Source organism: Erythrolamprus reginae, chromosome 6, assembly GCF_031021105.1.
Source record: "Erythrolamprus reginae isolate rEryReg1 chromosome 6, rEryReg1.hap1, whole genome shotgun sequence".
NCBI lineage: Eukaryota > Metazoa > Chordata > Lepidosauria > Squamata > Dipsadidae > Erythrolamprus > Erythrolamprus reginae.
The window spans coordinates 15,992,238-16,019,342 of NC_091955.1; the positions used below are offsets into that span (position 1 = coordinate 15,992,238).

The window sequence follows — 27,105 nt, forward strand, 5'->3', positions numbered from 1 at the left end:
TATAATAACTGTATGCTTCAGACTATAAGACACACTGGAGTATAAGACGCACCTATAGTTTACATGTGGAAAACAAGGAAAAAAGTATTCTGAACCAAATGGTGTAGTAATATATTATTTAATAAAATACCAGTATAGCAGAATACTTTTTACAATCATGTACACTTTTTACAAACTGCAAACTTGACAGCTTTAAGACTTGTGGACTTCAACTCCCACAATTCCAGCCCCAGTCATGGTTGCTCAGGAATGGGAGTTGAAGTCCACACATCTTAAACTTGCCAAGTTTGAAGACACTTGCACACCTCTTCCCTAATCCAAAAGTTTTCAAACTTCACAGCTCTAAAACTAGTGGATTTCAACTGCCAGAATTCCTCTTCCAGTCGTACTAGATGGGGTATTTAGAAGGCAAAGATGCCCCCATTTTTAAGTGAAAAATGAGCCATTTTTGCCTGTTTTTTCACAAAATTGGAGACATCTTTTTTGGCCTTGCCCCATTCCCCAGGAGCTATCTGCAGGCTTCCCAGTCCGTTTCCCTACACACTTTTTGCAAGAAAAAGAGAGAAAAATGCCCATTATTTGATGATTTTGCCATTCTCCAGCAGCAAGAGCTCTCTGCAGGTGGAGGGTGTTTAGGACAGCAAAAATGGCTGCATTTGGTGTATAAGACGCACCGACATTTCCACACTCTTTTAGGGGGGGTGGAGTACATCTTCTTATAGTCCCACAAATACAGTATATGAAATGTAAATCGATATGATACAGAGTCCATAGTTATAAGTGAAGGCTTGCTCTAACGCTCTATAGTTTTGCATTATGAAATTGTCTTCATGCTTAAAGGCTACTTTAGTTATAAAGATATACATTTTGTGTTTAATAATTTTTTTTCTATGAGAGAAGCCACTAGAATGTGGCTTCTATTGGCACATGAGAATAGTGATAACTGATACTGAGAATTTTGGAAAACTAGTTCACTTTGCTTTTGGTCCAGAGTTATAATCAACTCATTTTAGGATACATTATTAGTTGGTGTGAGGTACTTCAGAAAAGAGATTTGAAATTTAACATCAGATCAGATTTTGTAAATGTTTTTTTTAAAATCACTTTATTTCCAGCTAAGTTTTATACTTCAATAAATAAAAATGGGAACAACTCCAATCCTCAATATGAATGCCTGTTGAAACATTTCAGTTTTAAGTACTGTAAATGCAAACCAACCATTTCTTAAAAGCTAAAGTTACAAATTAAAATGGTTTTATGTTCTCAGTAAATAAAGCTTTTATAATATGATCGGGAACTTGTTTCTTTTTTTGTATAAAAATAAAGATAAACAAAATGGTTCTATGAGTTGTATGAATTTTTCTCACATATATGTGTTTCCAATAGACCACGTCGGAAAGCCCGAGGAAACCACATCCAGCGACTGCACCGGACCAGACAGGTAGGAGGAGAACCACCGTAAAACGGTGCCTGCCACTACCAACCCCTCCAGTCAGCGCAGAAGGATACCATTTGTTTAACCAATCCTTGTTAACAGGAGAAGTTCCTGAGGATTGGAGAATGGCCAGTGTTGTGCCTATCCACAAGAAGGGCAGTAGAGAAGAAGCTGGTAACTACAGGCCAGTTAGCTTGACATCAGTTGTAGTTAAAATGATGGAGACTCTACTCAAAAAGAGGATAAATCAGCACCTAAAAAACAATAACTTATTGGAGCCAAATCAGCATGGCTTTACTGAAGGCAAATCATGTCAGACTAATTTCATCGATTTCTTTGACTATGTCACAAAGGTGTTGGATGAAGGTGGTGCCGTGGATATTGCCTACCTGGACTTCAGCAAAGCCTTTGATACGGTTCCACATAAAGAGCTGATAAATAAATTAGATCTGACCATGACAAAGGCAACGTTTCTAAGCCCCTTAATATCTTATCATTACTCAACTGTCCTGCGAGGAAAACCATGTCGAGAGTGTGCCCCCTCTCATGGGTTAGGCTCTGAACTACTTGGGTCAGGTCCATGGTGGCCATGAACTCCTGCGCCAACCCAGAGGGTTCACTGAGCGATGGCAGATTAAACTCCCCCAAGACAATAAGTCTGGGGGACTCCACCGCCAGCCTGGCTACCTCCTCGAGCAGTGCAGGCAGGGCTGTTGATACGCAGCTGAGAGGCAGGTAACAAGTCCACGTGTACCCGTAGGTCCGGCCTCATAAGAAGGGACTCACAACCTGCAATCTCGGGAGCAGTGACCCTATGCAGCTTGAAGGTCTTCTTCTTGGCTATAATTGCCACTCCTCCCCCCCTTCCCTGGGATCACGGCTGGTGCCACATCTGAAACTCTGTTGGGCCCATTTCCGAGACAGGAGCTCCCCCCCCCCCTCTGGGCCCAGCCAGGTCTCATTCACACACGCCAGGTATGCCTCAATGTCATGGTGCGTAGAATGGTGGGACGGGAGGCGCAGCTGTGCAGCTTCAGATGGAGATTCTAAAGCACAGCTGGAAGCAATTTGGAAAGCTGCAGCAGGCTTCAAAAGGGGAGGGCTTGCAAAAAGCGGTGTGGGAATTATCGTTCGGCAGTTAACAGGAACAAAGATACGGGAATTCCTCAATGGACTTTTGAATCTGGGGACATTTAAAGCCTCGTTGTTTTGCATTTGATTTGGAGAACATTAGAGCTCTGAAACCCAGTCAAGAGTAATTTGCAGAAACTCGTGCGAGAGACATTTGTTGCTGGCTTGAGCCATTAACCCTGACCTTTCGATCGTACACCAGGAATAAATAGTGTCTAGCAATACTCTGAATTGGCACAATTTACTATTTTATTTTATAGCTAAATCAATGAAGGAAGAGAAAGACGAAGACAGCTCTCCGTGGGATTCGGAAGTAGGTTTTTAAAGTAAAAAAAGCTTAAAGGAATTTAATTTGAATTGTTTTCCACACAATTACTTATAAGCTTTACTCATTTTGTATTCTCAAAGTGGCCAGTGAGAAAAATATTTTCTCAGGGAAAATATTTTTTTAATGTCAAACAATTTATTGGTATACAGAATTTTAGGAATTCATCTGCCTATTTAGATAATGTTCTACATTATATAGATAATATTTTCCATATCATTGACCTCCTTCTGTATCAACACAGAGAGGGAGGGGGAGAGAGAAATATAATAATAATAATAATAATAATAATAATAATAATAATAATAACCATCATCATCATCATCATTATCATAATATAATTTAGTATAGATAATGAGAATTAAGCCACTTTTTTGAAATAAGTGATATTTGAGGAAATTAGAATTATATAAAGGACTAATTTTATAATAACTGTATGCTTCAGACTATAAGACACACTGGAGTATAAGACGCACCTATAGTTTACATGTGGAAAACAAGGAAAAAAGTATTCTGAACCAAATGGTGTAGTAATATATTATTTAATAAAATACCAGTATAGCAGAATACTTTTTACAATCATGTACACTTTTTACAAACTGCAAACTTGACAGCTTTAAGACTTGTGGACTTCAACTCACACAATTCCAGCCCCAGTCATGGTTGCTCAGGAATGGGAGTTGAAGTCCACACATCTTAAACTTGCCATGTTTGAAGACACTTGCACACCTCTTCCCTAATCCAAAAGTTTTCAAACTTCACAGCTCTAAAACTAGTGGATTTCAACTGCCAGAATTCCTCTTCCAGTCGTACTAGATGGGGTGTTTAGAAGGCAAAGATGCCCCCATTTTTAAGTGAAAAATGAGCCATTTTTGCCTGTTTTTTCACAAAATTGGAGACATCTTTTTTGGCCTTGCCCCATTCCCCAGGAGCTATCTGCAGGCTTCCCAGTCCGTTTCCCTACACACTTTTTGCAAGAAAAAGAGAGAAAAATGCCCATTATTTGATGATTTTGCCATTCTCCAGCAGCAAGAGCTCTCTGCAGGTGGAGGGTGTTTAGGACAGCAAAAATGGCTGCATTTGGTGTATAAGACGCACCGACATTTCCACACTCTTTTAGGGGGGGTGGAGTACATCTTCTTATAGTCCCACAAATACAGTATATGAAATGTAAATCGATATGATACAGAGTCCATAGTTATAAGTGAAGGCTTGCTCTAACGCTCTATAGTTTTGCATTATGAAATTGTCTTCATGCTTAAAGGCTACTTTAGTTAGAAAGATATACATTTTGTGTTTAATAATTTTTTTTCTATGAGAGAAGCCACTAGAATGTGGCTTCTATTGGCACATGAGAATAGTGATAACTGATACTGAGAATTTTGGAAAACTAGTTCACTTTGCTTTTGGTCCAGAGTTATAATCAACTCATTTTAGGATACATTATTAGTTGGTGTGAGGTACTTCAGAAAAGAGATTTGAAATTTAACATCAGATCAGATTTTGTGAATGTTTTTTTTAAAATCACTTTATTTCCAGCTAAGTTTTATACTTCAATAAATAAAAATGGGAACAACTCCAATCCTCAATATGAATGCCTGTTGAAACATTTCAGTTTTAAGTACTGTAAATGCAAACCAACCATTTCTTAAAAGCTAAAGTTACAAATTAAAATGGTTTTATGTTCTCAGTAAATAAAGCTTTTATAATATGATCGGGAACTTGTTTCTTTTTTTGTATAAAAATAAAGATAAACAAAATGGTTCTATGAGTTGTATGAATTTTTCTCACATATATGTGTTTCCAATAGACCACGTCGGAAAGCCCGAGGAAACCACATCCAGCGACTGCACCGGACCAGACAGGTAGGAGGAGAACCACCGTAAAACGGTGCCTGCCACTACCAACCCCTCCAGTCAGCGCAGAAGGATACCATTTGTTTAACCAATCCTTGTTAACAGGAGAAGTTCCTGAGGATTGGAGAATGGCCAGTGTTGTGCCTATCCACAAGAAGGGCAGTAGAGAAGAAGCTGGTAACTACAGGCCAGTTAGCTTGACATCAGTTGTAGTTAAAATGATGGAGACTCTACTCAAAAAGAGGATAAATCAGCACCTAAAAAACAATAACTTATTGGAGCCAAATCAGCATGGCTTTACTGAAGGCAAATCATGTCAGACTAATTTCATCGATTTCTTTGACTATGTCACAAAGGTGTTGGATGAAGGTGGTGCCGTGGATATTGCCTACCTGGACTTCAGCAAAGCCTTTGATACGGTTCCACATAAAGAGCTGATAAATAAATTAGATCTGACCATGACAAAGGCAACGTTTCTAAGCCCCTTAATATCTGATCATTACTCAACTGTCCTGCGAGGAAAACCATGTCGAGAGTGTGCCCCCTCTCATGGGTTAGGCTCTGAACTACTTGGGTCAGGTCCATGGTGGCCATGAACTCCTGCGCCAACCCAGAGGGTTCACTGAGCGATGGCAGATTAAACTCCCCCAAGACAATAAGTCTGGGGGACTCCACCGCCAGCCTGGCTACCTCCTCGAGCAGTGCAGGCAGGGCTGTTGATACGCAGCTGAGAGGCAGGTAACAAGTCCACGTGTACCCGTAGGTCCGGCCTCATAAGAAGGGACTCACAACCTGCAATCTCGGGAGCAGTGACCCTATGCAGCTTGAAGGTCTTCTTCTTGGCTATAATTGCCACTCCTCCCCCCCTTCCCTGGGATCACAGCTGGTGCCACATCTGAAACTCTGTTGGGCCCATTTCCGAGACAGGAGCTCCCCCCCCCTCTGGGCCCAGCCAGGTCTCATTCACACACGCCAGGTATGCCTCAATGTCATGGTGCGTAGAATGGTGGGACGGGAGGCGCAGCTGTGCAGCTTCAGATGGAGATTCTAAAGCACAGCTGGAAGCAATTTGGAAAGCTGCAGCAGGCTTCAAAAGGGGAGGGCTTGCAAAAAGCGGTGTGGGAATTATCTTTCGGCAGTTAACAGGAACAAAGATACAGGAATTCCTCAATGGACTTTTGAATCTGGGGACATTTAAAGCCTCGTTGTTTTGCATTTGATTTGGAGAACATTAGAGCTCTGAAACCCAGTCAAGAGTAATTTGCAGAAACTCGTGCGAGAGACATTTGTTGCTGGCTTGAGCCATTAACCCTGACCTTTCGATCGTACACCAGGAATAAATAGTGTCTAGCAATACTCTGAATTGGCACAATTTACTATTTTATTTTATAGCTAAATCAATGAAGGAAGAGAAAGACGAAGACAGCTCTCCGTGGGATTCGGAAGTAGGTTTTTAAAGTAAAAAAAGCTTAAAGGAATTTAATTTGAATTGTTTTCCACACAATTACTTATAAGCTTTACTCATTTTGTATTCTCAAAGTGGCCAGTGAGAAAAATATTTTCTCAGGGAAAATATTTTTTTAATGTCAAACAATTTATTGGTATACAGAATTTTAGGAATTCATCTGCCTATTTAGATAATGTTCTACATTATATAGATAATATTTTCCATATCATTGACCTCCTTCTGTATCAACACAGAGAGGGAGAGGGAGAGAGAAATATAATAATAATAATAATAATAATAATAATAATAATAATAATAATAACCATCATCATCATCATCATTATCATAATATAATTTAGTATAGATAATGAGAATTAAGCCACTTTTTTGAAATAAGTGATATTTGAGGAAATTAGAATTATATAAAGGACTAATTTTATAATAACTGTATGCTTCAGACTATAAGACACACTGGAGTATAAGACGCACCTATAGTTTACATGTGGAAAACAAGGAAAAAAGTATTCTGAACCAAATGGTGTAGTAATATATTATTTAATAAAATACCAGTATAGCAGAATACTTTTTACAATCATGTACACTTTTTACAAACTGCAAACTTGACAGCTTTAAGACTTGTGGACTTCAACTCACACAATTCCAGCCCCAGTCATGGTTGCTCAGGAATGGGAGTTGAAGTCCACACATCTTAAACTTGCCATGTTTGAAGACACTTGCACACCTCTTCCCTAATCCAAAAGTTTTCAAACTTCACAGCTCTAAAACTAGTGGATTTCAACTGCCAGAATTCCTCTTCCAGTCGTACTAGATGGGGTGTTTAGAAGGCAAAGATGCCCCCATTTTTAAGTGAAAAATGAGCCATTTTTGCCTGTTTTTTCACAAAATTGGAGACATCTTTTTTGGCCTTGCCCCATTCCCCAGGAGCTATCTGCAGGCTTCCCAGTCCGTTTCCCTACACACTTTTTGCAAGAAAAAGAGAGAAAAATGCCCATTATTTGATGATTTTGCCATTCTCCAGCAGCAAGAGCTCTCTGCAGGTGGAGGGTGTTTAGGACAGCAAAAATGGCTGCATTTGGTGTATAAGACGCACCGACATTTCCACACTCTTTTAGGGGGGGTGGAGTACATCTTCTTATAGTCCCACAAATACAGTATATGAAATGTAAATCGATATGATACAGAGTCCATAGTTATAAGTGAAGGCTTGCTCTAACGCTCTATAGTTTTGCATTATGAAATTGTCTTCATGCTTAAAGGCTACTTTAGTTAGAAAGATATACATTTTGTGTTTAATAATTTTTTTTCTATGAGAGAAGCCACTAGAATGTGGCTTCTATTGGCACATGAGAATAGTGATAACTGATACTGAGAATTTTGGAAAACTAGTTCACTTTGCTTTTGGTCCAGAGTTATAATCAACTCATTTTAGGATACATTATTAGTTGGTGTGAGGTACTTCAGAAAAGAGATTTGAAATTTAACATCAGATCAGATTTTGTAAATGTTTTTTTTAAAATCACTTTATTTCCAGCTAAGTTTTATACTTCAATAAATAAAAATGGGAACAACTCCAATCCTCAATATGAATGCCTGTTGAAACATTTCAGTTTTAAGTACTGTAAATGCAAACCAACCATTTCTTAAAAGCTAAAGTTACAAATTAAAATGGTTTTATGTTCTCAGTAAATAAAGCTTTTATAATATGATCGGGAACTTGTTTCTTTTTTTGTATAAAAATAAAGATAAACAAAATGGTTCTATGAGTTGTATGAATTTTTCTCACATATATGTGTTTCCAATAGACCACGTCGGAAAGCCCGAGGAAACCACATCCAGCGACTGCACCGGACCAGACAGGTAGGAGGAGAACCACCGTAAAACGGTGCCTGCCACTACCAACCCCTCCAGTCAGCGCAGAAGGATACCATTTGTTTAACCAATCCTTGTTAACAGGAGAAGTTCCTGAGGATTGGAGAATGGCCAGTGTTGTGCCTATCCACAAGAAGGGCAGTAGAGAAGAAGCTGGTAACTACAGGCCAGTTAGCTTGACATCAGTTGTAGTTAAAATGATGGAGACTCTACTCAAAAAGAGGATAAATCAGCACCTAAAAAACAATAACTTATTGGAGCCAAATCAGCATGGCTTTACTGAAGGCAAATCATGTCAGACTAATTTCATCGATTTCTTTGACTATGTCACAAAGGTGTTGGATGAAGGTGGTGCCGTGGATATTGCCTACCTGGACTTCAGCAAAGCCTTTGATACGGTTCCACATAAAGAGCTGATAAATAAATTAGATCTGACCATGACAAAGGCAACGTTTCTAAGCCCCTTAATATCTGATCATTACTCAACTGTCCTGCGAGGAAAACCATGTCGAGAGTGTGCCCCCTCTCATGGGTTAGGCTCTGAACTACTTGGGTCAGGTCCATGGTGGCCATGAACTCCTGCGCCAACCCAGAGGGTTCACTGAGCGATGGCAGATTAAACTCCCCCAAGACAATAAGTCTGGGGGACTCCACCGCCAGCCTGGCTACCTCCTCGAGCAGTGCAGGCAGGGCTGTTGATACGCAGCTGAGAGGCAGGTAACAAGTCCACGTGTACCCGTAGGTCCGGCCTCATAAGAAGGGACTCACAACCTGCAATCTCGGGAGCAGTGACCCTATGCAGCTTGAAGGTCTTCTTCTTGGCTATAATTGCCACTCCTCCCCCCCTTCCCTGGGATCACGGCTGGTGCCACATCTGAAACTCTGTTGGGCCCATTTCCGAGACAGGAGCTCCCCCCCCCCTCTGGGCCCAGCCAGGTCTCATTCACACACGCCAGGTATGCCTCAATGTCATGGTGCGTAGAATGGTGGGACGGGAGGCGCAGCTGTGCAGCTTCAGATGGAGATTCTAAAGCACAGCTGGAAGCAATTTGGAAAGCTGCAGCAGGCTTCAAAAGGGGAGGGCTTGCAAAAAGCGGTGTGGGAATTATCGTTCGGCAGTTAACAGGAACAAAGATACGGGAATTCCTCAATGGACTTTTGAATCTGGGGACATTTAAAGCCTCGTTGTTTTGCATTTGATTTGGAGAACATTAGAGCTCTGAAACCCAGTCAAGAGTAATTTGCAGAAACTCGTGCGAGAGACATTTGTTGCTGGCTTGAGCCATTAACCCTGACCTTTCAATCGTACACCAGGAATAAATAGTGTCTAGCAATACTCTGAATTGGCACAATTTACTATTTTATTTTATAGCTAAATCAATGAAGGAAGAGAAAGACGAAGACAGCTCTCCGTGGGATTCGGAAGTAGGTTTTTAAAGTAAAAAAAGCTTAAAGGAATTTAATTTGAATTGTTTTCCACACAATTACTTATAAGCTTTACTCATTTTGTATTCTCAAAGTGGCCAGTGAGAAAAATATTTTCTCAGGGAAAATATTTTTTTAATGTCAAACAATTTATTGGTATACAGAATTTTAGGAATTCATCTGCCTATTTAGATAATGTTCTACATTATATAGATAATATTTTCCATATCATTGACCTCCTTCTGTATCAACACAGAGAGGGAGGGGGAGAGAGAAATATAATAATAATAATAATAATAATAATAATAATAATAATAATAATAATAACCATCATCATCATCATCATTATCATAATATAATTTAGTATAGATAATGAGAATTAAGCCACTTTTTTGAAATAAGTGATATTTGAGGAAATTAGAATTATATAAAGGACTAATTTTATAATAACTGTATGCTTCAGACTATAAGACACACTGGAGTATAAGACGCACCTATAGTTTACATGTGGAAAACAAGGAAAAAAGTATTCTGAACCAAATGGTGTAGTAATATATTATTTAATAAAATACCAGTATAGCAGAATACTTTTTACAATCATGTACACTTTTTACAAACTGCAAACTTGACAGCTTTAAGACTTGTGGACTTCAACTCACACAATTCCAGCCCCAGTCATGGTTGCTCAGGAATGGGAGTTGAAGTCCACACATCTTAAACTTGCCATGTTTGAAGACACTTGCACACCTCTTCCCTAATCCAAAAGTTTTCAAACTTCACAGCTCTAAAACTAGTGGATTTCAACTGCCAGAATTCCTCTTCCAGTCGTACTAGATGGGGTGTTTAGAAGGCAAAGATGCCCCCATTTTTAAGTGAAAAATGAGCCATTTTTGCCTGTTTTTTCACAAAATTGGAGACATCTTTTTTGGCCTTGCCCCATTCCCCAGGAGCTATCTGCAGGCTTCCCAGTCCGTTTCCCTACACACTTTTTGCAAGAAAAAGAGAGAAAAATGCCCATTATTTGATGATTTTGCCATTCTCCAGCAGCAAGAGCTCTCTGCAGGTGGAGGGTGTTTAGGACAGCAAAAATGGCTGCATTTGGTGTATAAGACGCACCGACATTTCCACACTCTTTTAGGGGGGGTGGAGTACATCTTCTTATAGTCCCACAAATACAGTATATGAAATGTAAATCGATATGATACAGAGTCCATAGTTATAAGTGAAGGCTTGCTCTAACGCTCTATAGTTTTGCATTATGAAATTGTCTTCATGCTTAAAGGCTACTTTAGTTATAAAGATATACATTTTGTGTTTAATAATTTTTTTTCTATGAGAGAAGCCACTAGAATGTGGCTTCTATTGGCACATGAGAATAGTGATAACTGATACTGAGAATTTTGGAAAACTAGTTCACTTTGCTTTTGGTCCAGAGTTATAATCAACTCATTTTAGGATACATTATTAGTTGGTGTGAGGTACTTCAGAAAAGAGATTTGAAATTTAACATCAGATCAGATTTTGTAAATGTTTTTTTTTAAATCACTTTATTTCCAGCTAAGTTTTATACTTCAATAAATAAAAATGGGAACAACTCCAATCCTCAATATGAATGCCTGTTGAAACATTTCAGTTTTAAGTAAATGCAAACCAACCATTTCTTAAAAGCTAAAGTTACAAATTAAAATGGTTTTATGTTCTCAGTAAATAAAGCTTTTATAATATGATCGGGAACTTGTTTCTTTTTTTGTATAAAAATAAAGATAAACAAAATGGTTCTATGAGTTGTATGAATTTTTCTCACATATATGTGTTTCCAATAGACCACGTCGGAAAGCCCGAGGAAACCACCTCCAGCGACTGCACCGGGCCAGACAGGTAGGAGGAGAACCACCGTAAAACGGTGCCTGCCACTACCAACCCCTCCAGTCAGCGCAGAAGGATACCATTTGTTTAACCAATCCTTGTTAACAGGAGAAGTTCCTGAGGATTGGAGAATGGCCAGTGTTGTGCCTATCCACAAGAAGGGCAGTAGAGAAGAAGCTGGTAACTACAGGCCAGTTAGCTTGACATCAGTTGTAGTTAAAATGATGGAGACTCTACTCAAAAAGAGGATAAATCAGCACCTAAAAAACAATAACTTATTGGAGCCAAATCAGCATGGCTTTACTGAAGGCAAATCATGTCAGACTAATTTCATCGATTTCTTTGACTATGTCACAAAGGTGTTGGATGAAGGTGGTGCCGTGGATATTGCCTACCTGGACTTCAGCAAAGCCTTTGATACGGTTCCACATAAAGAGCTGATAAATAAATTAGATCTGACCATGACAAAGGCAACGTTTCTAAGCCCCTTAATATCTGATCATTACTCAACTGTCCTGCGAGGAAAACCATGTCGAGAGTGTGCCCCCTCTCATGGGTTAGGCTCTGAACTACTTGGGTCAGGTCCATGGTGGCCATGAACTCCTGCGCCAACCCAGAGGGTTCACTGAGCGATGGCAGATTAAACTCCCCCAAGACAATAAGTCTGGGGGACTCCACCGCCAGCCTGGCTACCTCCTCGAGCAGTGCAGGCAGGGCTGTTGATACGCAGCTGAGAGGCAGGTAACAAGTCCACGTGTACCCGTAGGTCCGGCCTCATAAGAAGGGACTCACAACCTGCAATCTCGGGAGCAGTGACCCTATGCAGCTTGAAGGTCTTCTTCTTGGCTATAATTGCCACTCCTCCCCCCCTTCCCTGGGATCACGGCTGGTGCCACATCTGAAACTCTGTTGGGCCCATTTCCGAGACAGGAGCTCCCCCCCCCCCTCTGGGCCCAGCCAGGTCTCATTCACACACGCCAGGTATGCCTCAATGTCATGGTGCGTAGAATGGTGGGACGGGAGGTGCAGCTTCAGATGGAGATTCTAAAGCACAGCTGGAAGCAATTTGGAAAGCTGCAGCAGGCTTCAAAAGGGGAGGGCTTGCAAAAAGCGGTGTGGGAATTATCGTTCGGCAGTTAACAGGAACAAAGATACAGGAATTCCTCAATGGACTTTTGAATCTGGGGACATTTAAAGCCTCGTTGTTTTGCATTTGATTTGGAGAACATTAGAGCTCTGAAACCCAGTCAAGAGTAATTTGCAGAAACTCGTGCGAGAGACATTTGTTGCTGGCTTGAGCCATTAACCCTGACCTTTCGATCGTACACCAGGAATAAATAGTGTCTAGCAATACTCTGAATTGGCACAATTTACTATTTTATTTTATAGCTAAATCAATGAAGGAAGAGAAAGACGAAGACAGCTCTCCGTGGGATTCGGAAGTAGGTTTTTAAAGTAAAAAAAGCTTAAAGGAATTTAATTTGAATTGTTTTCCACACAATTACTTATAAGCTTTACTCATTTTGTATTCTCAAAGTGGCCAGTGAGAAAAATATTTTCTCAGGGAAAATATTTTTTTAATGTCAAACAATTTATTGGTATACAGAATTTTAGGAATTCATCTGCCTATTTAGATAATGTTCTACATTATATAGATAATATTTTCCATATCATTGACCTCCTTCTGTATCAACACAGAGAGGGAGGGGGAGAGAGAAATATAATAATAATAATAATAATAATAATAATAATAATAATAATAATAATAACCATCATCATCATCATCATTATCATAATATAATTTAGTATAGATAATGAGAATTAAGCCACTTTTTTGAAATAAGTGATATTTGAGGAAATTAGAATTATATAAAGGACTAATTTTATAATAACTGTATGCTTCAGACTATAAGACACACTGGAGTATAAGACGCACCTATAGTTTACATGTGGAAAACAAGGAAAAAAGTATTCTGAACCAAATGGTGTAGTAATATATTATTTAATAAAATACCAGTATAGCAGAATACTTTTTACAATCATGTACACTTTTTACAAACTGCAAACTTGACAGCTTTAAGACTTGTGGACTTCAACTCACACAATTCCAGCCCCAGTCATGGTTGCTCAGGAATGGGAGTTGAAGTCCACACATCTTAAACTTGCCATGTTTGAAGACACTTGCACACCTCTTCCCTAATCCAAAAGTTTTCAAACTTCACAGCTCTAAAACTAGTGGATTTCAACTGCCAGAATTCCTCTTCCAGTCGTACTAGATGGGGTGTTTAGAAGGCAAAGATGCCCCCATTTTTAAGTGAAAAATGAGCCATTTTTGCCTGTTTTTTCACAAAATTGGAGACATCTTTTTTGGCCTTGCCCCATTCCCCAGGAGCTATCTGCAGGCTTCCCAGTCCGTTTCCCTACACACTTTTTGCAAGAAAAAGAGAGAAAAATGCCCATTATTTGATGATTTTGCCATTCTCCAGCAGCAAGAGCTCTCTGCAGGTGGAGGGTGTTTAGGACAGCAAAAATGGCTGCATTCGGTGTATAAGACGCACCGACATTTCCACACTCTTTTAGGGGGGGGTGGAGTACATCTTCTTATAGTCCCACAAATACAGTATATGAAATGTAAATCGATATGATACAGAGTCCATAGTTATAAGTGAAGGCTTGCTCTAACGCTCTATAGTTTTGCATTATGAAATTGTCTTCATGCTTAAAGGCTACTTTAGTTATAAAGATATACATTTTGTGTTTAATAATTTTTTTTCTATGAGAGAAGCCACTAGAATGTGGCTTCTATTGGCACATGAGAATAGTGATAACTGATACTGAGAATTTTGGAAAACTAGTTCACTTTGCTTTTGGTCCAGAGTTATAATCAACTCATTTTAGGATACATTATTAGTTGGTGTGAGGTACTTCAGAAAAGAGATTTGAAATTTAACATCAGATCAGATTTTGTAAATGTTTTTTTTTAAATCACTTTATTTCCAGCTAAGTTTTATACTTCAATAAATAAAAATGGGAACAACTCCAATCCTCAATATGAATGCCTGTTGAAACATTTCAGTTTTAAGTACTGTAAATGCAAACCAACCATTTCTTAAAAGCTAAAGTTACAAATTAAAATGGTTTTATGTTCTCAGTAAATAAAGCTTTTATAATATGATCGGGAACTTGTTTCTTTTTTTGTATAAAAATAAAGATAAACAAAATGGTTCTATGAGTTGTATGAATTTTTCTCACATATATGTGTTTCCAATAGACCACGTCGGAAAGCCCGAGGAAACCACATCCAGCGACTGCACCGGACCAGACAGGTAGGAGGAGAACCACCGTAAAACGGTGCCTGCCACTACCAACCCCTCCAGTCAGCGCAGAAGGATACCATTTGTTTAACCAATCCTTGTTAACAGGAGAAGTTCCTGAGGATTGGAGAATGGCCAGTGTTGTGCCTATCCACAAGAAGGGCAGTAGAGAAGAAGCTGGTAACTACAGGCCAGTTAGCTTGACATCAGTTGTAGTTAAAATGATGGAGACTCTACTCAAAAAGAGGATAAATCAGCACCTAAAAAACAATAACTTATTGGAGCCAAATCAGCATGGCTTTACTGAAGGCAAATCACGTCAGACTAATTTCATCGATTTCTTTGACTATGTCACAAAGGTGTTGGATGAAGGTGGTGCCGTGGATATTGCCTACCTGGACTTCAGCAAAGCCTTTGATACGGTTCCACATAAAGAGCTGATAAATAAATTAGATCTGACCATGACAAAGGCAACGTTTCTAAGCCCCTTAATATCTGATCATTACTCAACTGTCCTGCGAGGAAAACCATGTCGAGAGTGTGCCCCCTCTCATGGGTTAGGCTCTGAACTACTTGGGTCAGGTCCATGGTGGCCATGAACTCCTGCGCCAACCCAGAGGGTTCACTGAGCGATGGCAGATTAAACTCCCCCAAGACAATAAGTCTGGGGGACTCCACCGCCAGCCTGGCTACCTCCTCGAGCAGTGCAGGCAGGGCTGTTGATACGCAGCTGAGAGGCAGGTAACAAGTCCACGTGTACCCGTAGGTCCGGCCTCATAAGAAGGGACTCACAACCTGCAATCTCGGGAGCAGTGACCCTATGCAGCTTGAAGGTCTTCTTCTTGGCTATAATTGCCACTCCTCCCCCCCTTCCCTGGGATCACGGCTGGTGCCACATCTGAAACTCTGTTGGGCCCATTTCCGAGACAGGAGCTCCCCCCCCCCCCTCTGGGCCCAGCCAGGTCTCATTCACACACGCCAGGTATGCCTCAATGTCATGGTGCGTAGAATGGTGGGACGGGAGGTGCAGCTTCAGATGGAGATTCTAAAGCACAGCTGGAAGCAATTTGGAAAGCTGCAGCAGGCTTCAAAAGGGGAGGGCTTGCAAAAAGCGGTGTGGGAATTATCGTTCGGCAGTTAACAGGAACAAAGATACAGGAATTCCTCAATGGACTTTTGAATCTGGGGACATTTAAAGCCTCGTTGTTTTGCATTTGATTTGGAGAACATAAGAGCTCTGAAACCCAGTCAAGAGTAATTTGCAGAAACTCGTGCGAGAGACATTTGTTGCTGGCTTGAGCCATTAACCCTGACCTTTCGATCGTACACCAGGAATAAATAGTGTCTAGCAATACTCTGAATTGGCACAATTTACTATTTTATTTTATAGCTAAATCAATGAAGGAAGAGAAAGACGAAGACAGCTCTCCGTGGGATTCGGAAGTAGGTTTTTAAAGTAAAAAAAGCTTAAAGGAATTTAATTTGAATTGTTTTCCACACAATTACTTATAAGCTTTACTCATTTTGTATTCTCAAAGTGGCCAGTGAGAAAAATATTTTCTCAGGGAAAATATTTTTTTAATGTCAAACAATTTATTGGTATACAGAATTTTAGGAATTCATCTGCCTATTTAGATAATGTTCTACATTATATAGATAATATTTTCCATATCATTGACCTCCTTCTGTATCAACACAGAGAGGGAGGGGGAGAGAGAAATATAATAATAATAATAATAATAATAATAATAATAATAATAATAATAATAATAACCATCATCATCATCATCATTATGATAATATAATTTAGTATAGATAATGAGAATTAAGCCACTTTTTTGAAATAAGTGATATTTGAGGAAATTAGACTTATATAAAGGACTAATTTTATAATAACTGTATGCTTCAGACTATAAGACACACTGGAGTATAAGACGCACCTATAGTTTACATGTGGAAAACAAGGAAAAAAGTATTCTGAACCAAATGGTGTAGTAATATATTATTTAATAAAATACCAGTATAGCAGAATACTTTTTACAATCATGTACACTTTTTACAAACTGCAAACTTGACAGCTTTAAGACTTGTGGACTTCAACTCCCACAATTCCAGCCCCAGTCATGGTTGCTCAGGAATGGGAGTTGAAGTCCACACATCTTAAACTTGCCATGTTTGAAGACACTTGCACACCTCTTCCCTAATCCAAAAGTTTTCAAACTTCACAGCTCTAAAACTAGTGGATTTCAACTGCCAGAATTCCTCTTCCAGTCGTACTAGATGGGGTATTTAGAAGGCAAAGATGCCCCCATTTTTAAGTGAAAAATGAGCCATTTTTGCCTGTTTTTTCACAAAATTGGAGACATCTTTTTTGGCCTTGCCCCATTCCCCAGGAGCTATCTGCAGGCTTCCCAGTCCGTTTCCCTACACACTTTTTGCAAGAAAAAGAGAGAAAAATGCCCATTATTTGATGATTTTGCCATTCTCCAGCAGCAAGAGCTCTCTGCAGGTGGAGGGTGTTTAGGACAGCAAAAATGGCTGCATTCGGTGTATAAGACGCACCGACATTTCCACACTCTTTTAGGGGGGGTGGAGTACATCTTCTTATAGTCCCACAAATACAGTATATGAAATGTAAATCGATATGATACAGAGTCCATAGTTATAAGTGAAGGCTTGCTCTAACGCTCTATAGTTTTGCATTATGAAATTGTCTTCATGCTTAAAGGCTACTTTAGTTATAAAGATATACATTTTGTGTTTAATAATTTTTTTTCTATGAGAGAAGCCACTAGAATGTGGCTTCTATTGGCACATGAGAATAGTGATAACTGATACTGAGAATTTTGGAAAACTAGTTCACTTTGCTTTTGGTCCAGAGTTATAATCAACTCATTTTAGGATACATTATTAGTTGGTGTGAGGTACTTCAGAAAAGAGATTTGAAATTTAACATCAGATCAGATTTTGTGAATGTTTTTTTTAAAATCACTTTATTTCCAGCTAAGTTTTATACTTCAATAAATAAAAATGGGAACAACTCCAATCCTCAATATGAATGCCTGTTGAAACATTTCAGTTTTAAGTAAATGCAAACCAACCATTTCTTAAAAGCTAAAGTTACAAATTAAAATGGTTTTATGTTCTCAGTAAATAAAGCTTTTATAATATGATCGGGAACTTGTTTCTTTTTTTGTATAAAAATAAAGATAAACAAAATGGTTCTATGAGTTGTATGAATTTTTCTCACATATATGTGTTTCCAATAGACCACTTCGGAAAGCCCGAGGAAGCCACCTACAGCGACTGCACCCTCCAATCGGCTTGGCTTCCTTGCCCTCCTCGCTGACCTGTGCAGTTCAGTCGAGTCCACGACATCGAAGGAGGACGGCTCCCCACTGTCGGACGCTGGAGTGCTCTCGGCGGCACGGTAAGTCCTAATCTATTTCCCATTGTCCGGGTCGTGTTTGCTTGATCGATTTGAACTCCCTGTGGGGAGTGAAGGTTCAGAGGCTCCGTTAGTTTGTTCGGACAGCCCCTGCCGGAGGCCAGTCGTTTTCAGCCGCCTCCTTAGATGGTCAACGTGCCTTTTCCAAAGGCGGCCATCCCCTAGTAGGTTGTGGTAGGTTTTCAGGCCGGTTTGTTCCGCTATGCTTCCCTTCTCCCACTGATTTACCCAGTCAAAGTTTCTGGCATAAACTGATTGCCCCACATTAAATGATCTTTCGGGGGAATCAGAGCAGTACTGTTTAGTATCTAAGTAGGAGGGATGCAACCTGTCCAAAGGTGACCTGAGCTTTCTGCCGGGCTTTTGTTCGTGACTGTGCTAGGTGTTATGTGCTGCGTTAAGAGGAAGGTATCCAGGCAAATCTACATTAACAGTGCAGTTTTGATTACAACCAATTGCACCCAATTCAAATATTATATAGCTTATTAATGCCAGCTTTTGGCAGAATTTTGAGGTTAAATTTTCTAATATTACATGAAATATATATAACATCAGCCTCTTGGTTAAAACCCAGGAGAACCTGAGAGCCAGTCTCTTTTCTCTCAGACCCCCAGAAATTACTTTATATGTAAATAGATATACTGCTCTTGAGTTAAAATGGTATATAGAAATTATGCCCCCATTTTGGTGGAGGGCACTTAACACTGAGCACACTGTTATGTGTTGTGTGAATGTTAAATGATTATATTGTTATGAAAACCAATTTTAAAAGGTTATATAAAAAAGAACCCCAGAAAGCAAAGAAATGGCAAAAAACAAAAACCAGCTCAAAAAATCATCTTCAGGAAAAAAATGCAGGGGTTGGTTCAAGCGGCCGCCAGGAACCATCCCTTGACTCAAGATGCGCGCACAGGTGCACATGCACACGGGTGTCCTCCAGCTGTTGCTCCCATTCCTCCGCCTGGGGTGAATAAAAAAAGGCAGGACGTCAGCTTCCACCATCCTCCTCCTCAGCCGCTGCATGACCCAAAGATAAAAGGACAGGAAAGTCCCCTCCCACTGTCGGGATTCTTCCCTCACGCCCCGCCAAAGCTGCCCTCTTCCTCCCGGAGGAGAGCCGAGGGGAAGCCCGGTTTCCCCGGCCTTCTGTGAGCTCAGCTCCGCCCACAGGGGCGGCCCCGTCCTGCTTCTGCCCTTCAGAGAGGCTGCGGTCGGGAAAGGAAGCGCGGCCGGCCGGCCTTTTGAGGCAGCAAAGCTAGACCATGATGGGAGCCGCTCGACGGCATGTGGTGTGCGCCATGTCTGGCGGCGTGGACAGCGCCGTGGCGGCTCTGCTACTGAGGAGAAGAGGTGAGGCTTCCCCAGCGAAGAACAAGGGGAGGGCGCGGAGAGCAGCCAGCCCTGTATTTCACCCCCACATACCCGGCCTCTTAACTCTCCCTCATCCACTCGCGCTTTCTTTCCCTCAGGAGAATTTCCGTTCCGGTATATGGAGACTACAACTCCCGGCATTCCCTTTGCGAAGGCCTTTGAGAGGGCTCGTAGCATCTGGTGGGCGAAGCCTGAGGGAAAGAGTTGCCCTTGCTAAATGCTCCTTCCGGTCGGCTAAATGCTCCTTCCGGTCGGCTAAATGCTCCTTCCGGTCGGATTCCTGAGGACTGTGGCGAGAGCAATAACGTTTAGACTTATATACAGCGTCACTGTGCTTTACAGCCCTCTCTAAGCGGTTTACAGAGTCAGCATATCCCCCCACCCCCATATTCCCTCAGCATATTCTGAGTCTTCTTTTTACCCATGTCGGGGGGGGGTGACACCCCAAATCATTAACATATCTGCACTTAATAACAATTGAACAGACAGTGCACCACAAAAGTCTCACTTTGAAAGTCAGAAGTTTATTAGAATTTAAAGCAGTGGTTCCCAATCTTATTTGCCCATGTCCACCTAAGCATCTCTAAAATCGCGAGACCTCCCCCTCCCCACATATAATTCTTATTATTCAAAAAGTGAACTACTCACACGGAGGAAGCCTAAAAGGCCATTAACTAGGTTTAAACAAGGTTCCAATTGCCCCCATTAAAAATGAAATTGCTCCCTGTGGGCTCCACGTTGGGAACCAGGGATTTAAAGCATAGCAAACATAAAACCTTTGCTGTAGGCCAAGAGCTCTTCAAACTTGGCAATTTTAAGACTTGCGGACTTCAACTCCCAGAATTCTCCATGTCATCTGCTGGTGTTGGTCCACTGTGCTTCATTAAGTCCAGGGTCAACATAGATGACCGTGGTTGATCTGCAAAAGCTAAGCAGCCTCAGCCTAAATGCTTGGATGGAAGACCACTATGAGAGCCCAGGGTTGCAGGGAGCAGCTTTAAAAAATGTGCTTTGATAGAAGGCAAAGCATTTTGAATACAGGTAGTCCTTGACTTACAACAGTTATTATTATTATTATTATTATTATTATTATTATTATTATTATTATTTATTAGATTTGTATGCTGCCCCTCTCCGTAGACTCGGGGCGGCTCACAGCACAATAAAACAATTCATAACAAATCTAATAATTTACAATTTAAAATATTTTAAAAAACTCATTATTAAGCAAACATACATACAAACATACCATACATAAATTGTATAGGCCCGGGGGAGATGTCTCAATTCCCCCATGCCTGACAACAAAGGTGTGTTTTGAGGTGTTTACGAAAGGCAAAGAGGGTAGGGGCAGTTCTAATCTCTGCGGGGAGCTGGTTCCAGAGAGTCGGGGCCACCACAGAGAAGGCTCTTCCCCTGGGTCCCGCTAAGCGGCATTGTTTAGTTGACGGGACCCGGAGAAGGCCCACTCTGTGGGACCTAATCGGTCGCTGGGATTCGTGCAGCAGAAGGCAGTCTCAGTTCCTTTAGTGACCTTTAAAAGTTACAATGGCAATGAAAGAAGTGAGTTATGATCATTTTTTCACTCTTAGGACCATTGTGGCATTGCCTGTAATGATCAAAATTAGGATGTTTGGCAACTGATATTTATGCCCTTTGCAGAGTCCTGGGGTTGTGCTATCCCCTTTTGCGAACTTCTGTTTGGCCAAAGTCAACAGGGGAAGCCAGATTGCCTTAACAATCAGGTTACTTACTTAACTGCAGCGATTAACTTAACAATTGTGGCAAGAAAGGTGGTAAAACGGGGCAAAACTCAGTTAACAAATGTCTAGCATTAATTTTGGGCTGGATTGTGGTCGTAAATCAAAGACCACCTTGTTTGCCGTCTACCTGCAACTTGGCAGTTCGAATCTCAGCAGACTCAATGTTGATTCGGCCTTCCATCTTCCTGAGGTTGGTGTGAGGATGAAATAATGCCCCCCCCTTTCTAGCACAGTGAAGTTTGGGGGGGGGGTGTTCAATATTGACATAGATTGCCTGATGCAAGCATAAAGAGAAAATTGTAATCAGATTGTGCATCTGATGAAATGGTAGCTGACATGGATACCCTAATTCCCTATATGCTGAAATGGGGGTGGGGGGGCTGAGGCTGTGGGAGAAAAAGGAAGGGTATGCAATGTAATGCAAATGCCTAGCAGGGGTCCCCAAACCTGGCAACTTTAAGACCTGTGGACTTCAACTCCCATAATTCCCTGTTTCACTTGCACCTTTGTTTCACTGATACCTTTGATTTAAAAGAATTGCAGATAGACATTGATATATATTGAGACCCACACACAGACTTTGAAAGATATTTTTGTTAAACTCTTATTTCATTTTTTATTTTATATTTTAATAATAGCAATAACACTTAGACTTATATACTGCTTCATAGTGCTTTACAGCCTTCTCTAAACAGTCTCTATATTTTAATGATGAAGCTGAACATGAGCTAATTCAATGTTTTCATGGGCAATCTATGGCCAGAGTCTATTCAGTCCATTATTGTCTACATGTTCTGACATATCTATGGCACCAGAAAGCCAGACAAGGAATAATGGATGGAAGCTGACCAAAAAGAGATTCAACCTGGAAGTGAGGAGAAACCTTCTGACTGTGAGAGCGATCAACCAGTAGAACAGCTTGCCAGTGGAGGTCATGAGAGCCCCAACATTTGCAACCTTCAAGGGGAGATTGGACTGCCATCTGTCTCAAATGGTGTAGGAACTCCTGCTTGGGGGTGGGTGGTGGGGTTGGACTAGATGACCTACAAGGTCCCTTTCAATTCTAATTCTAAATCTAGCTAGAATGAAGATTTTCTACTTGCCATGTTCACAATGTATTATTCTTGGAATAGTATATTTTATATTAGCATAGTAAGAATTATCCAAAACTGGATAAAGTGTAGGAGATATGAGTTTTTGCCATAGATTTAGATTAGATTAGATTAGATTGATTGGATTTATATGCCGCCCCTCTCCGCAAACTCGGGGCGGCTCACAACAAGGTAAAAACAATACATAATAACAAATCCAATACCCACCAATCCAATTACAATTTAAGCTAAAAAATTCATAAAAAACAACCCCAGAATATTAAAAAACAAGCACACAATCAATCTAATACCAAAACAACATGGGCAAGGGGGAGATGTTTCAGTTCCCCCATGCCGGACGGCAGAGGTGGGTTTTAAGGAGTTTGCAAAAGGCAAGGAGGGTGGGGGCAATCCTAATCTCGAGGGAGCTGGTTCCAGAGGGTCGGAGCCGCCACAGAGAAAGCTCTTCCCCTGGGTCCTGCCAGACGGCATTGTTTAGTCGACCGGACCTGGAGAAGGCCAACTCTGTGGGACCGAACCGGTCGCTGGGATTCGTGCGGCAGAAGGCGGTCCCGGAGATGATTCAAAACACTTTTTTAAAGTGAAAGATTTAATATTATTTGTAAGCATGTTCATTTTTCTTGTATAGTATTGTAAGTTTGTAAGTACCGTATGTTTTCTTGTATAGTATTGTCTCTTATACTTTCTCATTTCTTACTTTCCACATCTGAACAGGATATGATGTGACTGGCGTATTCATGAACAACTGGGACTTGGTGGATGAAAAAGGAATTTGTCAAGGCAATCAAGATTATGAAGATGCATATAAAGTGTGTCAGATACTCAATATTCCATTTCGCCAAGTTTCCCATGTTAAAGAATATTGGAATGAAGTGTTTAGGTAAGAGAATTGCTGAAGGAAAACTTGTGTGACCGGGAAGATTAATAAGAGAAACAAAGTTAATGGGTTTCCTATGTAGGCTTTGCAAGCTTCCTTGGTTAGTTCTCTCCTCTACTGCTCTTTATAATCTAGCAAAGTATCAAAGCTCTATGCTTTGGTTAGAAAAGTCTATATAAAGAATTTTAGAACATTCTGAAGTCTATAACAAATCTCCTTTGCCTCTGGAAGCAAAAGCAATCCACCATGGATTTGAAGGAAGTTTATTTGAAGAGCCACCAATGATAAACTAAAGATGCAGACTTTCTTGAGTTGAGTTTAATTTCTGATGTGTATAATACAGGCACATGGTTTTCCTGGGGATAATATGGAAGTAATGGTAGCCCTTGACTTACACCCATTCATTTGGTAACTGTTTGATGTTACAACAGCACTGGAAAAAAATTACTTACAGCCAGTCCTGTCGCAGCATCCACTTGGTCGCATGATTAAAATTTGGGCACATGGCAACTGCATATTTTTATGATGGTTGCAGCATCCCAGGGTCATTTGAAAAACACTATTATAAACCAATCCTTTTTTCATTTTTAAATGATTTAAAATAAGGCGCTAATTATAAACTGAAACAACCTCAGTAAAATCTGGTCAGGGCAAAGAGATTTCTCTATTCTGTTAGCTGCTTCTGATGAATTTGATATGATTCAGGTTTTAGCTTTATATCAAGTAACTGGGATTCTTGGTGGAGCAGTAAACATGCGTCTGCATTTCCAAAAATTTGTAATCATTGTAATGTATTTTTTTTCCTTACCGACAGCTATCTTTAAAAAAAATAAATATTTTTATTGTTTTTCAAAAGGACAGACAAAGACATACAACACTAAACATTTAAGGAGCTGCCATTGCTCCGCTTGTCGTAGAAGTCTAACTAATACAAAAATATAAAAACCCTAACTGTTATCAGATCAATACAGAAATGCCACACGTGTAGATTACATTCTTATTAAATTTAACTCTATGTTTTTAATATTAAGCCTATTAATTAAATTTCTTTATCTATTAAAATATTGTATACTTGTACAAAGAGAAAAAAGAAAATATTAGTAATACAGAAAAAATAAAATAAACACTTCTAACTTGGTTATACTATATACTATTTCATTCTATCTTATAATTTTTCAAATAGTTATATATTCTTATATGTTTAATTATTAATTCTATTTTTAAAATTCCACCACTCATATACTTTGTCCCATATTTTGTAAAATTCTGTTTCAGTTTGATTATTCAAACGTTTAGTCATCATATCTAATTCTGCACATTCTATAATTTTTTTAAACACTTCAACATCTTTTGGTATTGTCTTTTCTTTCCATTTCTATGCGAATACTATTCAGGCCGCAACCAATATATGTATTATTAAATAATAAATTTCTTTTTTATCCTTTGTATTTGAAATGCCCAATAGAAAAAATTCAGGAGATTTTTTAATCTTCTCCTTTGTTATTTCATTTATCCAATTCTCCACTTTGTTCCAAAATATTTTAGTCTCAGGACATGTCCACCATGTATGATAATATGTGCCAATTTCTTTTTTACATTTCCACCTACAGCTATCTTTTAAATGAATATGAAGTTGGACGGACACCTAATCCTGATATTATATGTAATAAAAACATCAAATTCAATTATTTCCTACACTATGCTATGAATAACATTGGTAAGTTCTCGTTTCAGTGGTGATTTCTGTTCTGAAAAACCTAGGTGTGGAATAAACCTGAAAATCAGTGCTAATTTGGCATATAATCTTTTTACAGCCTATCAAGATCTGGCTTTTCAGATCAATTTGTGTCTTAATTGAAGGTGCAGTCATACACTTTTGTATTCAGAGAAAGTATTACTGAATTCAGTGGAGTTTCCTCCTACCAAAGTGGTACAGAAGAAAGTCATAAAAAACAAAAGTCGTGAAATAAAAGTATCTAATTTGCCTTTATTTTTTCCAAAACTATTCCAGGAGCTGATGCAATAGCAACTGGACACTATGCAAGGACCTCCCTGGAAGATAATGACGTTTTCCAGCAAATATACAACGAAAAACCACGAGGACTTTTCAGAAATAGATTTGAAATAAGAAACGGTAAGTGCTCCCCTGTTTTAATCCAGATTAGATATGTAGCATCCATTCTCTGCCATCCAGATCATGGTTGTCCCAAAGGTGTTTTCAGGAGGTAACTGAACTTTCTTGTTTTTCTTTGAAGACATTTCACTTCACATACAAGAAGCTTCCAACAGATTTCCAGAAAAATTACAGACTACAGTAGATGGCTGGAGAATTCTGGGAATTGAAATCCATAAGGTGCCATAAGTTGCCAAGTTTGGGGACCCCTGGACTACAGGAACAATCATATTCATGTGCAAGATTGAAAAACACTGTTCTAAGTTCTGTTGTGACTTTACAGAAAGATACAAAAATCAATCTAAGTCCACTTGAAGGTAAGAGAAACAGCTTGACAGATCCATGACATGGATCCTACATGGCATCGGACCAGAATACCTACCGCCTTCTGCCACATAAATCCCAGCGGCCAATTAGGTCCCACAGAGTTCGCCTTCTCCAGGTCCTGTCGACTAAACAATGCCGTCTGGCGGGACCTAGGGGTAGAGCCTTCTCTGTGGTGGCCCTGGCCCTCGAATCAACCTCCCCCCTGGAGATTCAAATTGCCCCCACCCTCCTTGCCTTCTGCAAGATGTTAAAGACGCATTTATGCCACCAGGCATGGGGGGACTAATCCTCTTTCCCCCCCTCCCCCATCTCTCTGACCCTAGCATTTGAGAATGGTGTGATTGTGTAGAATTGAATGTTTTTTAGTAATAATGGGTTTTTAAATTAGTTTTAATATTGGATTTGTATCATATTGTATTTTGTTGCTGTTGTGAGCCGCTCCAAGTCCTTGGAGATAATAAATTATTATTATTATTATTATTATTATTATTATTATTATTATTAATTATGATGATGATGACAGGGTAGTTTCTTCCAGGGTGTCCTTTTCTGCACCCAGGACATCCCATTATATCTATTATTTATTTGTTTGTTTGTTTGATTGATTTTTATGCCGCCCTTCTCCTTAGACTCAGGGCAGCTTACAACATGTTAGCAATAGCACTTTTTAACAGAGCCAGCATATTGCCCCCACAATCCGGGTCCTCGTTTTACCCACTTCGGAAGGATGGAAGGCTGAGTCAACCTTGAGCCGGTGATGAGATTTGAACCGCTGATCTACAGTCAGCTTCAGTGGCCTGCAGTACAGCACTCTACCTGCTGCACCACCCCAGCTCACTTATTGATCAGCTTGCAAATTCTTACATCACTATCTGCCAGAAACACAAAGAAAATGTCCGTTAGTCCCTGACTTAAAACAGTTCATTTAGTGCATGTTAAAAGTTACAACGACACTGGAGAAAGTGACCTATGACTGTTTTTCACACTTTATGACTGTTGCAGCTTCCCCATGGTGACATGATCAAAATTTAGATGCTTGGCAACTGACTCACATTTAGGAAAGTTGCAGTATTCCGGGGTCATGTGATCACCTTTTGCAACCTTTTGACAAGCAAGGTCAATGGGAAAGCCATATTAATTTTACAAACAATTCACTTAAATATGGCAAGAAAAATTGTAAAATGGGGCATAGTTCCCTCTAAGCTGAGCAGTGAGCCATCGCTCACTTAAAAATCATCATCAACTCAGAGTTTTCCAAACCTGCCCAGAAGAGGGAAAGAGTGAGACGAAGGAGAGAGAGAGGAAGAGAGGAAGAGAGAGAAACAGATAGAAAAAAGAGAGGAAG

At 39.9% G+C, this 27,105-nt stretch overlaps 1 protein-coding gene across 1 annotated transcript in view; it reads left to right on the forward strand.

Moving 5' to 3' along the window:
• LOC139169340 (proteoglycan 4-like) overlaps positions 1-25,750 on the forward strand; it is a 61,861-nt gene extending 36,111 nt beyond the window's left edge. The window contains exons 19-33 of the mRNA XM_070755346.1: positions 1,387-1,441; positions 2,827-2,879; positions 4,702-4,756; positions 6,140-6,192; positions 8,018-8,072; positions 9,457-9,509; positions 11,333-11,387; positions 12,765-12,817; positions 14,647-14,701; positions 16,080-16,132; positions 17,959-18,119; positions 23,098-23,263; positions 24,871-24,977; positions 25,272-25,394; positions 25,516-25,750. Coding sequence (XP_070611447.1) covers positions 1,387-1,441; positions 2,827-2,879; positions 4,702-4,756; positions 6,140-6,192; positions 8,018-8,072; positions 9,457-9,509; positions 11,333-11,387; positions 12,765-12,817; positions 14,647-14,701; positions 16,080-16,132; positions 17,959-18,119; positions 23,098-23,104 — 708 coding nt within the window. The 3' untranslated portion in view covers positions 23,105-23,263; positions 24,871-24,977; positions 25,272-25,394; positions 25,516-25,750. The remainder of the gene's footprint in view (positions 1-1,386; positions 1,442-2,826; positions 2,880-4,701; positions 4,757-6,139; positions 6,193-8,017; positions 8,073-9,456; positions 9,510-11,332; positions 11,388-12,764; positions 12,818-14,646; positions 14,702-16,079; positions 16,133-17,958; positions 18,120-23,097; positions 23,264-24,870; positions 24,978-25,271; positions 25,395-25,515) is intronic.
• The last annotated feature ends 1,355 nt before the right edge of the window (positions 25,751-27,105 follow it).